The 13,046-nt window shown below is 50.8% G+C and overlaps 1 protein-coding gene across 1 annotated transcript in view; it reads left to right on the plus strand.

The window, feature by feature from the left end:
• SMAD6 (SMAD family member 6) overlaps positions 1-12,103 on the plus strand; it is a 36,726-nt gene extending 24,623 nt beyond the window's left edge. Inside the window, exon 5 of the mRNA XM_058033464.1 lies at positions 11,142-12,103. Within this exon, the coding sequence (XP_057889447.1) occupies positions 11,142-11,683 (542 nt within the window). The 3' untranslated portion in view covers positions 11,684-12,103. The remainder of the gene's footprint in view (positions 1-11,141) is intronic.
• The last annotated feature ends 943 nt before the right edge of the window (positions 12,104-13,046 follow it).

The following is a 13,046-nucleotide window of genomic DNA, read 5'->3' on the forward strand; positions in this document are numbered from 1 at the left end:
TCAGCTAACAGGGAAAGGGGTGGAAGGGGGGCTGCTCCTCCCTGGGGTGTCCCTGAGCCCTCTGGGCTCTGAGGGATTTACAGACACCAGCACCCACCCGCATCCAGGTGCTGCTGTGCTGGAAAACGCTGAGGTTTTCAGGGCTGGTAGGTCTGACACAGAGGATGCAGAGGTGGCAGCGTGTCCTGCTCCCTCTTCATCTCCCTGTGGAAAAACTCATTTGAGTGACGACTGCAGACACTGAGGTGAGGTACAGGGGGAACAGGTACTTTTTTTAAACTTCATTTTATTTTTTCCTTTGGAAATGCAGCCTCTCACAGCCATGCTGTCACAGTTAAAATAAGGTTTAAATTACAGGGCTGGCTGTGGCTTTTTCCCTTTCTTTCAGAATTTTTGCCAACTTGCAATTTACTTAATGAAATCCTGCTATTTCGTTTAACGGGGATATTTTTTGCAGATGTTGATTTAACCCAGCTTTATAAAATATGTGAACTGTGCAGTTTCTTTCCTATTTTTAACAATTTAAAGATTCTAGTGTAGGACTTGACAGAGTTTATAACACCAATATCTGTTTGTACCATGTAGGAGTGGGGTTGGACCATGAGGCTTCCACATCATCCACAGCCCCATCAGAAATAGTGTGAAATGCTGCAATAATGGGCAAAAATTACCCAAAGTGGGAATTTGTGTGAGCTTTGTGAATGTATTTCTGGAAAAGTATCCAACCCTGGTTTTACACCCAGTTATTCTTCAGGGTTTTTGCAGGGGGATTCTCTACATCCATGTGGATTCTTTATATGTGTGATATATATGGAATGAGGCAAAAAAAGGGGTCTGGTTCGGGCTGGTGACAAGCTGCCTTTTGAATGTGTAATGCCTGGTGTTTCCCCCAGTTTTCCTCACTTTATTTTTTAGAACGGATTTCCCCAGAGGCAGGGGAGGAATCTGCTGTTTCTCCTGCAGTGCTGAGCTGGGGGAGTGCAGTGTTGGATTCATTATCCCTAAGGATGCCTTCACGTGCTCCCTTAATCTCCCTGGCCTTGATGTACAAAGAGCCCGACCTGCTCCCCTTCCTCTCCTTCCTTTCCCTCTCCATGGGAAGGTCATTTCTGTCATTTCTTTGCTGCTTCTTCTGCAGTTTCTGAGTTCAGCCTTTGCTTTCAGCCCCAAAACAGCTCGTGGAGGAGTTGCAGCCACAAGCCCTGCACAGAGCAATCCTGAAAATGTTATTTTTTCAGCTTGGAAATGCAGTTCCACTGGCTGTGTCCTTGCTATAACACACAGCATGGAGGGACAGGACACAGGGAATGGCTTCCCACTGCCAGAGGGCAGGGATGGATGGCATACTGGGGAGAAATTCTTCCCTGGCAGGGTGGGCAGGCCCTGGCACAGATTTTCCAGACAAGCTGGGGCTGCCCCTGGATCCCTGGAAGTGTCCAAGGCCAGGCTGGATGGGGCTTGGAGCAGCCTGGGATGGTGGAAGCTGTCCCTGCCCATGGGATAAGCTTAAAGCTCCCTTCCAACCCAAACCATTCTGTGATAACTCATTAATCCCTTTCTCCTAGAATATCCCAAGCAAAGCTGGAGTTGTCTGGGATTCATATTAGTGCAGCAGGACAGGATGTATTCCATGGAGTTCTCTGTGTATTTTGGCATTTTCCTATTTCCCCCCCTCTCTTTTTTTTTTAAAGAAACTGTGGTTTGTAGAAATGAAAACAAGTCCTTCTTGGCCAGGGAGGGTAATTGGTGTGAGTCACCTCCAGTCTCCGGGCAAGTACAGGGTGAGGAATTTGGGAGATGACACTGGGACCTGGGCACTTGCAGAGGTCTGGGCTGCAGTGATGCTCTTCAGTGGTGTGGGTTTCATGCAAATACATTGATTTTCATCCCCCACCAGTTTTCTTGCTGTTTATCTGCACTTTACAGGTTTTCCAGCACCGTTCCAGGGAGTATAAAAATGTGACAATGGGACTCAATGATTTTAGAGTTACAGCTGTGACAATTCTACAATTCTGAGAGAAGATTTGTTTGATCTTCAGGGATGGTCTTGTCCCGGGTTAGCAGAAATGTGTGCTCTGGGCATGCACGTCTCTGGGCTGCTGGTTTGTGGATTTTGCAGGAGAAGGGCCCCTCCATGCACACAGATGGCACAGGGGCTGCAGATCCTCCTGGAGATGCCAGCCCAGCATCCTCCCTGCTCCTCTGTGCATGTCAGGGACCGACCCTGGGGCCTAAATCCCGACTTGCTGAAGTCATTGTTTAGTCTTTGCTTGAAGTGGGACTCAGAGCCCGTGGGTGCTGGCCACGAGCAGTGGTGAGTGGACCAGCTGCCTGCTTGGAGCGGGGCTGGGGCGGCCCCAGCAGATGTTTACACACAATCCATGGAGCAGCTATCGGAAAATCTGGCCTGTGGGGGTGCCCACGCAGCCCTGGGCACGTTGTAGGAGGGCAGGAACCATCCCTGTGGTCCCTGTGGTGGGATTCCTGCACCAGCCCCTTCTCATCCCTGCTCACCCCGATCCTACCCCAGCCCTTTCAGTCCCTCCATCAGGCAGGAGCCCGAGACCTCCCCGTACAGGTTCAGCCTTTCAGCGTGACCAGGTTGGCCAGCACACCAGAGGGATTTGTTTCCTTGCAGAGGCCAGGCTGGCACCCAAAATCCTTTAATTCCCTGTAAAAGCCCAGCAAATCCTCCGCGAGCGGGGACTTGCAGGAGCCGTGGGCGTTGTGACACGGTGGCAGCCCCGCAGCCCTGGCTCCCTCGGAGGTGCCTGCGCAGACAGGGAGGCTGGGAGAGCTTTATCAGGAGCAGGATCTTGGCTTCTGGCCAGGCAGAGCAAAGCCTGAATTCCCATTCCTCTCACAGCCCCTGTCTGCTTCCCATATATGTGAGGGCACTGGTACCAGGCTGGGGAAAAGTGCCTTTTTTTGGGGTTGCTGGGCATGAATTATCAGATATGGGGAGGCTTCAGCTGGAGCCCTTTTGGAGAGGGGTTTGGGTTGGAATAGAGGACCCAGAGCCTCTCTGGGGTCTGGGATGAACCCTCTGGCACAGGGCTGGGTTGAAAGGCAGAGTTCCCAAACTGAGGTGTCTGCCCAGCCCAGACTCTACACCCACCTGGCCAAGGAGGAGCAAAGCAGCTCATTCCCAGCTTGTATGGAGAAAAGTGTTTGTTGGGCTGCTGTTTGTGCCCCCTCAGGGAGCCTCCTTGTCACAGGTTGTTTTCCAGGTCGGGGATGGTTTCCTAAAACTCTCCGTCCTTGATACTCCTGTGGAGCCAACACTCGGTCTGCCCTTGAAGGTGTCACTGTGGCTGCTGAGAAATCAGGGTGGCCTTGGGTTTTTTCAACCCATTTGCTGCTCCTCACATAACCCCTGGAAATCATTGTTCTCAGGAGTAAATCCCACAGAGGTGTGAGAGCAGGGAGAGGGTCTTGCTCCAAAGGGAATGGCTGGGGCTGGAGAAGTGCAGGCTCTCAAATTCCGTCTGGTGGTGGAGTTTTGTTTGGTATTGCTTTGGTTTTCCTCCCAGCTCCACTCATTTCTGGTTAGGACACTAAAAATCTGCTGCAGCCACAGCCTGCTCAGGGTCCTGTGTCCTGTCCAAGCTGCAAAGCCCAAAGTTCCCATTTCCATGGTGTTTTGGGAAGTGGATTTTCTGTGATCAGCTGGGTCATCTGAAGGAGGCCTCATGAAGGGGAAGCTGAGCATTCTCCTCTGGAAATGGCAAATTTGGGTTGTTCCTGGAGGGAGCTGAGCTGTAATTTGGGGTTGGGCTGTGCAAGGAGGTGGTGATGGGCTGCCTGGCCTTTGCAGGACAGCCTTCCTGGTTTGGAGAGCTCAGTGCCCATGGATCATCCAACAACTGGATATAAAAAGCAGCCAGTGCTGGGTCAGTGGTCCCGCTGCTGCTGCTGGGACACCCTGATGTTCTTGGCAAGTGTGGGAAATGAGGAGGCTCAAGCAGCATCTCTGCAGCCTCCTCATGACATCTTCACCAACTCAGCCTCTGCCTTCAAAACCAGCTCCAGCACTCAGAGCCCCTCCACCCTGGGAGAAACCCCTTCCTTGGAGGTGTTTGCCATCATTAGGGATTGAGGATTAGTGCTGGTGTGGAGCAGCAGGGCTTGGTTTGGTGCAGCACAGCCTCTGCCCGTGCCCTGTGCTGAGGAGGTTCCCAGGCCGGGCTCCAGCGCCCAACGTGCTCAGTGCGAGCGGCGCGATGGAGGCGGGAGGAAGGGGTGTTATTCCTGTTTCTCTGCTGAGGGACCTACTAATTAGTTTCTGCTTTTAAAAGGCTTTGAAGCGCTCAGCCGAAACTTCTCTGGGAGCGAAAACCATGATTATTTATATTTATCCATTTCCCAGCTCCGGCCCCGCCGCGCTCCGGCCGCTGGGAGGATTATCCCGCTGCCCCAGGGGAGGCTGGCAGCACCCACAGCTGCCGTGCCAAGCCAGAAGGGCTCCCAAAGGCAGGGAGAGCCCAGGAGATCCCAGTGGGCCATCCCAGGCTGTGCCCATCCCACGGGATGTGGCTGGGCTGGGATTGCAGCCCCCGCATTGATGAGCAGCGTGGGGAGAGGAGCCTTGGACATCACAGCTGTGGCTGGAAGGGAGTTCTGCCATCCCCTGATTTATCGGGTGATTTCTCCCAGATTCTCAGCGATTTTCAGGCTCTGGGGGAACAAAAAAGGGACTGCACACATGGATGGGTGGAGGACCAGAAAATGTGCAAGTTCTCAAAGTGGGGAAAAAGGGGGGTTACCCCTCATTTTTTTCCTGGCTTCCCTCACGCTGCTGCAGAGGGCACTTTTGGGAATGAACCTTCTCCCCTGTGAGTGGAGCTGGTGCCTTGCCAGGGGCAGGCAGAAGAAAAAGCCAATCCCAACCAGATGAGACACAGAAGATTTTGATCAGACCTCTGGATTTTACAGAAAATCAAACAGTGGGGACCTTCCCTCACCCAACCTTTCCCCTGTGGTTTTCACCAGCTCGTTTTCCTCCCCATTTTCCAGCTGCTTGGGGCACAGGGGTGGATGCTTACGGAGATGCCAAGCACGACCCCAGGATTTTGCTGGGTTTGGGTTTATCCAGGGCTGGTTTCCAAGAGGGCAGAAGTGCCAGGCAGGCTGTGGTTGATGACAGCTCTGGGGCTCTCAGAAGTGGCAGCCAGCGTGGGCGGTGACGTTCGGGGCTCCTTTTGAAGCTCTATTTACATTGTTGTGCTCCCTGGATGTGCCAGGTGTAACGCAGGTACCTGGAGCTGGAAAAGCCATGGATGTGCCTCAAAGCTCTGAGCAAGACAGGCTGAGGTTAATGGAGACTGTTGGACTCAAAAACATTTTAAAAATATCACCTAAATCTCTGAAAACTTTGGCCTTCAGAAGGAACACATAAAAATGTCAGGGAAAAATACCCAAGTTGGGTTTTTCCAGTTTTCACCCTTGGCTGAAAAGCCCTTTCTAAAACAGGGGAGCTGGGGAGAAAAACAGTGCTAAAATACCTTAAAATCATGTTCTGGACGGTGGATTTAATGGCCAGGGAAGGTCCATTAGAAGCAAACTCCTTGAGTTTAGCTTAAAAATAAGCTAACTGATGATGACTTCCAAATTTCCGGGCAGAACTAAACATGGCATGTGTTTTGCTTTGAAGGATATAAAAAAAAAAATTAGCATGAGCTGATGATTTTGCAGAGTGGTTTCTTTTATGCAGAGAAAATTGTTTTCATCCTCATTCTTGGCATTGGCTCCTTGTCCTGTGTTGCTTTTGTTTCTTGGGCTGCCATGGAAATGTCCCCCTTTCCCCCCAGGCCTCTCCACACACCTCTTGCACCGGCTCTGGTGCTCGTCAGACCCTTGTTTTTGAACTAATTTAATTAATTAACCCAGCGCAAGTGTTCCTCGGAGTTAATCATCTCCTGGGTTAACAAATTAAATCTGCTGGAGGAGGAGGCTGGGGAGCAGCAGAGTTCCACTCCAAGGCAAGGCCTGGAGGAGGAGGAGGATGGTGGACATGGTGGTGGGGAAGGCTCTTCCCAGCTGTCTTCCCATGTTTTTTTGGGCTAAATGAGCTGAACTGGAGTCCATGGCTGCCCAACAGCCACATCCAGCACGAGGAAGGTGCCTTGTGGGGGTGGAGGGGTTGGGACCCATAAAATCACATCCTTGTTTTGTAGTTGAGATGGGAGCTGGGCTGAACCCTTACATTCAGTGAAGTAAACCAGAAACCAACACCAATATCTGTTTGCACCATGTAGGAGTGTGGTTGGACCATGAGGTTCCACATCATCCACAGTCCCATCAAAAACAGTGTGAAATGCTGCAATAATGGGCAAAAATTACCCAAAGTGGGAATTGGTGTGAGCTTTGTGAATGTATTTCTGGAAAAGTATCCAACCCTGGTTTTACACCCAGTTATTCTTCAGGGTTTTTGCAGGGGGATTCTCTAAATGCTGCAGTAATGGGCAAAAATTTCCCACCTGCTTTTCCCCTCAGGAGTCCCTTGTCCTGCTGTAGCAGGAGCACTTAGGGAAGGGGCCTGAAGCGTCCTGTCCTCACCAGGATTTTCGCCTGGAGAAGCTCCTGCCCAGCCTCCTGTGTCTGTTCCCTGCTGGGGTTAGGATGTTGCCCTGAATACACACAGTGTGCCCAACACCAGGGTGCTCCCATGGTGGCACGGAGACAGGGTCCCCAGCCCCTCCGAGGTGCCCTCGGGGTGCCACTCACAGCTGCCCTGAGCATGGGCAGCCAGCAGGGGCTGGTGTGTGTCCCCTGAGGGGCCCCCGTGCTGGGGACAGCTCCAAGGGGCCGTGCTGGGGTTGGTGCTGGTGGCAGGGGGGCTCTGGGGGGCACAGTGATGCATTCCAGCTGAAACTTGTAAGGCAGAGGTATTTTAATGTATTGGCTTAAAGAAAATGGTTGTGAGCTTTGCTGGGGCAGATTGACAATTAATTTCTTTTTTTTTTTCTTTTTTTTCTTTCTTTTTTTTTTTTTTTCTTTGCGGGGCCATAAAAATTCCATTTCTGCTGTGGAAAGTTTTAACCCCTTCCTTACCCTGGTGCTTGTTTCTAGGTATTAATGGGGAATTATTTTAACTGATGGCTCCCCAGTGAACTGTTACGAGATTTTGGGGAAATGTGTGTGTTCTTTGTGCTGGGCTTTTATCTGGACCTTGTTCACAGTGACCTGTGTATGGCTGTAACCTTCCTGCTTCCCTGCTCCTGTGTGTTGGGCAGTGTAAATACAGATCTGTGCTGTGGCAGAGAGCATGGGCCTGATAGTCCAAAAGTGGAGTAAAAGTGAATGGAGAGGTGTTGAGGCAGGGTGTACCTGAGCTCCATGGCCAGTAGAGTGTGAGGCTGCCCTGTGACACAGGAGTACAGGAAGGAGGGACATGGAAATGGGGAGTGGGCTCTGTGGTGGGAGGACTTTTGAATATCCCGCTTCATTTCCAGGTTGCCCAGATGTGCATTAAGTCCCTGTCACATCTGGAGAGTGCAGTGATTTATTTTTCATGTGCGTGGTCTTCCCTATGGGCACCTCTTCAGTGTGTTTTGAGAAGCTCTTCCTTCAGCCATGTATTGAGGGGGCCATTTGACCTGCTGGGAGGAGGTTTGGTGGCTTTGGAAAAGCCAAGGAGTGAATCAGAGCAGTTTGTTTCATGTGCTTCGTGATCTGCCCATGTTTTCCATCCTGCTTTCAAGTGCAACATCAAGCAGTGGGACTGTGCAGTGTTTTGTTTTGGAAAAAAGCATCTTTCTTTTCTCTTTTAAAGCACTCCTTTGAACTTTACTGGCATAAAACCCTGTCAAATCACAAATAGTCTCAAACCTCAAGTTATTTTCTTTACCTCCACACTCTGCAGGGAGTGACAGCAGCAGTGCTGCTAACGCCAGGAGGATTTACAGTGTTTGCTCTCTGCATTTATTCCTAGAGCCAGATTCCTTTTGCCTGAGCCATGCAGGAGCCATTTCCCTTTAAATTCTGGGCTGGATTTTCCTATCTTGTTTCTTTATCTCTAATTGTTTGAATTCACTTTGGGATGTGCTGGGAGGCGTCGCTGGGATGCATGGAGGAGCAGTGGTGGAGGAAGGAGTAAACATGAGGCAGAGTTTCAGCCCCTCCATCTGATGGATGAAGGTGGCTTTGATGGAGGAGATAGCCCTGACGCCAGCCCCTCTGGAGCTGCTACAAGTTGTAGCTGCCTACAATGATAGTTGTTAAAAACCCCTCCTGTACCACGGCGGGACTCAAATATTTTCCTTTCTTCAAAAAGAATGCCAACAAGCCCGCCTCTGTTCCAGCAGAAGTGGGAGGGGGGGAAAAAACAGAACAAAAAGTGGATTTTCTTGTCTGTGCATAAAGGGCAGCATGGAAAAAAAGAGGAGGGAAAAGTGGAATATTTATTTAAAAGGCAGAGGAGGAGGTGGTGGTGTGCCGGCCGCCCCTGCTCTCTGCAGAGTGGTAGTGGCTAATAGCTGGAGGCGAAACTAATACTTGGCAGGGGATGAGACACAGCACAGGCCCCCCTGATTTGGGGGCTTGCTGAAGTGCTTGTTTTATGTCAGGGCTGCGGGATGAGTTCATCTTTGCAGGAATTGGTTGAGTGCACCGGGAGATAAAAGGAGGGAGAGGAACCCACCGCAGCTCGGGAGCGCTGGGAGAGGGACCCTGCGGGCAGGGGCTGCTCAGATGAGCCCTGAGCCGTCCCCTGCCAGGGGTCACTTCCCTGTGGGCTGCTGCTTTTGGATTTTGAAGACTTTCCTGTCCCTTGGCCAGAAGAAGTGGGTTGAAAGGAAACTTCTCCTTTCTTGAGGCACAGTTACCTGAAACTCACGCCTGTTTGAAGGAGCACGGGAGTTCTCCAGGAGTGCTGTGAGCTGGCAGAGCTGGCACTGCCAGGCAGGGCTGTGGGATGACAGAGATGAGGAGCTCACTGGCAGGGGGCTGCATTCATGCATGGATGGAGGGAAGTTCCTGCCTTAAGTTGCATGGAAATGCTTTTAATATAGGTATTTCAAATGCATGTGAACATCACCCATGTTTTATGGCTGCTTTTGCTTAGATACTTCTCAGTTCCTGGAAAGCAGAGATGGCACCAGGGCTGTTGGCACCTCCATCAAAATATTTTTGTAGGATAGGCACTGTTTTCCTCCAGCTTTACTTTCCCCCCCTTGTATATTAATTTGCACTAAACCATGAGAAACTCCTATTTAAATGTTTATTGCTGACTGTTCCCCTGATTAATGAAGCTGCTGGGGACACTGGAGGTTTGAAGTTGTCCCATCCTTAATCTGTAAGGGAAGTGCAGGGGCTGAGCAGTAGTTTCTCAAAAATGTAATAACAAAACCAACATAGCTAATGGGCATGGAGGGCTTTGAGGAGGTTGGGAGGTTAAACAGATGCAGAGCTCAGTAATTGCTACCAGCCTCCAGCCCCGGCACATGAAAGGCTGTGAGCTGGTGTGCAGCCCCCAGATCACTTGAGTGGGACAGCAGCAAAGTTCAGTGTTTGGGGAGAGCTTTGGGAAAGCACTGGGAGCATCTGTAGGATGTCCCAGAGGAAAAATGACTGTGGAAACTGGATGCTGTGGAAGATGGGTGGAGGTCTTAGCATCTCGGTTTAGTGCAAGTTGTCCCAGTTGATGACATTGGGATGGACTGAGATGGTGTCCCCAGAAATGTGACCTGTGGTGGGTGAAGGGGAAAGGACTGAGATGGTCCCCCCAAAATGTGACCTGTGGTGGGAGAAGGGGCTGCTGTAGGCTGATGAGCACTGCCCACAGCAAAGGGCATCCTACTGCCTGCCCCATCACCCCCTCCCCCACGGCCCTCCCCTTAAATTTGTATTGTTACAACTCCGGTTAAACTCCAACAAAGCCGCTTAATTCAAAGCTGGTTAATGGGGAGGGGAGCCCGCTCTCCTCCGGGGTAATTTGAGCCTGAAAAGAAGCGGGGCTGGAGGGCTGGGCCTGAAATCCGGTGTGTCAATGGGGGCTCTGGAGCAAAATAATGGCATCACCCCACGGGCGAGTTAATGGGACATGATGGCACGGAGGCACTGGGGTCAGCAGGCCGCGGGCACGTGAGGGATTGTCAGGGAGCTTAATGCCGGCCACGGAGCACGGCCAGCCAGAGCACGGCTCCTGGCTGGAAATTCCACGGCGGTTTTCCCTTAACCGGTGCGGCAGGAGCAGGAATGATGTTCAGCAAGTGGTTAATTCGCCCTCTTTGGGGCTCCTTCTTTTCCTGTCTTCCTTCTGGAGACATCATAAATTCTGGAGGCATCATAGATTAAACAGATTTCTGGCAGCCTGCGTCCCTCCCGTCTTCCCTGAGTGTATTTCCTAGAAAGAAGAGACATCTCTCATTGTCTGGAGAGAGTTCCAGTGGGTTTTTAGAAGGACATGTATAGTTCATAGCAGCTACTCCCCCTTGGCATGAAACACTTCCTCAGATTTCATGTTCCCCGTGGGAACATCAGCATGGCTGTCAGAGAGTATTACACTGAGGAGACACCCGGCGGGTCACTCACCCACGCACATCCTGGACATCCCAGGGGTCAGCTCGGCACAAGTTGGCCTTGGAAGGTGGGGTTGCAGGGGTGCTGGGGAGCCACCAGGCTCAGGATACCGGGACACTGTTGGAACCAGATCCATTGGGAGGAATGCAAATATCCTGAGGACACGCAGGCCCAGCTGTGGATGCAGGGTTGGACATAAATGGAGAGAGAGATGTGCTAAGCTCATGGGAGATGGTGGGCATCCTCTGAGGTCTCCAGCCTGGGCTTGAGCCACCAGTCTTGGTGGCATTTGATGTAATTGGAGACAGGATTTGTGTTGAGCACAAGCTTTGGGTTGAAGATGGACTTTGGGTTGAGCACACATTTTTGGGTTGAGCACCATCTTTGGGTTGAACACCAATTTTGGGAAGACCATAAAATTTGTGTTCAACACAAGTTTTGGGTTGAGAACCATCTTTGGGTTGAACGTGAGATTTGTGTTGAACGCAAGGGCTGGGTTGAGCACAAGTTGAAGTTTTCACTGAGCAGAGCTGATGGGTGTGAGGAGCTGTTTCCCAGGCTCCATCCCTGTGGTTCCCCAGGTGATCCCAGCACTCCTGACTCCCTCTCTGTCCCCACAGACGCCAGCACGTCGCCCGATGCCGTGAAGAGGAGCCATTGGTGCAACGTGGCCTACTGGGAGCACCGGACGCGCGTGGGCCGCCTCTACACAGTGTACGAACAGTCTGTCAGTATCTTCTACGACCTACCTCAAGGAAACGGCTTCTGCCTCGGACAGCTAAACCTGGACAACAGGAGCGAGACTGTGAGAAGGACTCGAAGTAAAATTGGCTACGGGATTTTACTGAGCAAGGAACCGGACGGGGTGTGGGCCTACAACCGCAGCGAGCATCCCATCTTCGTCAACTCCCCGACACTGGACATCCCCAACTGCAGGACTCTGATCGTGCGCAAGGTGATGCCGGGCTACTCCATCAAGGTGTTTGACTACGAGAAGTCCTGCCTGCTGCAGCACACGGCCGAGCTGGATTATGCAGACGGGCCCTACGACCCCAACAGCGTCCGGATCAGCTTCGCCAAGGGCTGGGGGCCCTGTTATTCCAGACAGTTCATCACGTCGTGTCCGTGTTGGCTGGAGATCTTACTCAGCAACAACCGGTAACCCTCCGAGGAAAGGAAAACACCGACGGCAACAAAACACACACACACAAAAAGAAAAAAAAAAAAAAGACAAAAAAAAAAAAAAGACACAGACTATCCCAAATATCATCTACCTAGATTTAATATAAAGTTTTATATATTATATGAAAATATATATTATACTTGTAATTATGGAGTCATTTTTACAATGTAATTATTTATGTATGGTGCAATGTGTATATGGACAAAAAACAGAAAATGCACTTTGGCTTATATAATTCTTTCAATACAGATTTTTAAAAAAAAAGAAAAAAAACAACAAAAATTATACAGCAAAAATAGGAGAAAGCCCTAATTTTGATGTATGGTTTTTTGAAATATTATTAATACCCAGACAAAAAGCTAATACCAGTCACTCATTGATAATAAAGTATTCGCATTATGGGGGGGGATTTGTCTTTTTTCTTCCCCCCCCAGCTGAAGTTGGCAGCAGTCAGGGGGGTTCCAGGGGGCAGCTGCTGTCTCCCATCTCAGCCAGGACCCTGGAAAAGCAGTAAATGAGTTGGAAGGCTGCAGCTGGCTCCAAGAGGAGGGTGAGTGAGGCCAGTTGGAGAGCCAGGGAGCACTGGGAGGAGGTGAGAGGCAGATCTGTAGCTCTTCTCACCCAGGGCTGTCTGACCTCTCTGATAACACAGAACATGGTGAGAATGAGGGTGCACATCCGTGCTGTGCAGATTAATCTTCATCAGTGCTAATCAGTAGGTCTTGGAGCAAAGCAGAATATTGCACGGCCACAAAGCTGCCCAGCAGGACCAGTTTGGATTTCTGGCCTTACCCAGGGGTTGTCTGTGAGCCCTGCACATCCCAGACGTGTTTGATGGTTGAGAAACAAATGGAGGTTTTGGACAACTCATGGTTGGGTGGATCCTCCACTGGAGCATGGCCTGGATTTTGGGAATGTCTCCAGTGCCTCGGAGGAGCCATGAGCAGCTTTGTCCCGTAGATCTCCCAGTCTGTCATCCAGGCAATAAATGATCCAGGAGTGTTTGGGAAGAATATATTTACTCTGAGGAGCAGCTGCAGCCAAAAAAATGTCCTGGTCAGATGTGCCTGTCTCAGCTGATTTACTCTGCCTGGAAATCCTGGATAAAATCAGCTCCTTTGCTCTGACTTGTGCTGGGCCTGGCAGGGGCAGGTTGGACACGGGCTTTGCTTGGTCAGGGAAGTTATTTATTGCCAGGGAGGAGCTCTGCCAAGTCCTGGAGTTCTGCTACAATTCCAGTCTGTGCCTTTGATTTCCATAAAATCCCAGCCTCTGGAGCCCAGTGACTGGGAAGCTTTCAAGGTTACAGAGGATATTTTTGTCACCTTCATATTCACAGAGA

Source organism: Melospiza georgiana, chromosome 13, assembly GCF_028018845.1.
Source record: "Melospiza georgiana isolate bMelGeo1 chromosome 13, bMelGeo1.pri, whole genome shotgun sequence".
Lineage (NCBI taxonomy): Eukaryota > Metazoa > Chordata > Aves > Passeriformes > Passerellidae > Melospiza > Melospiza georgiana.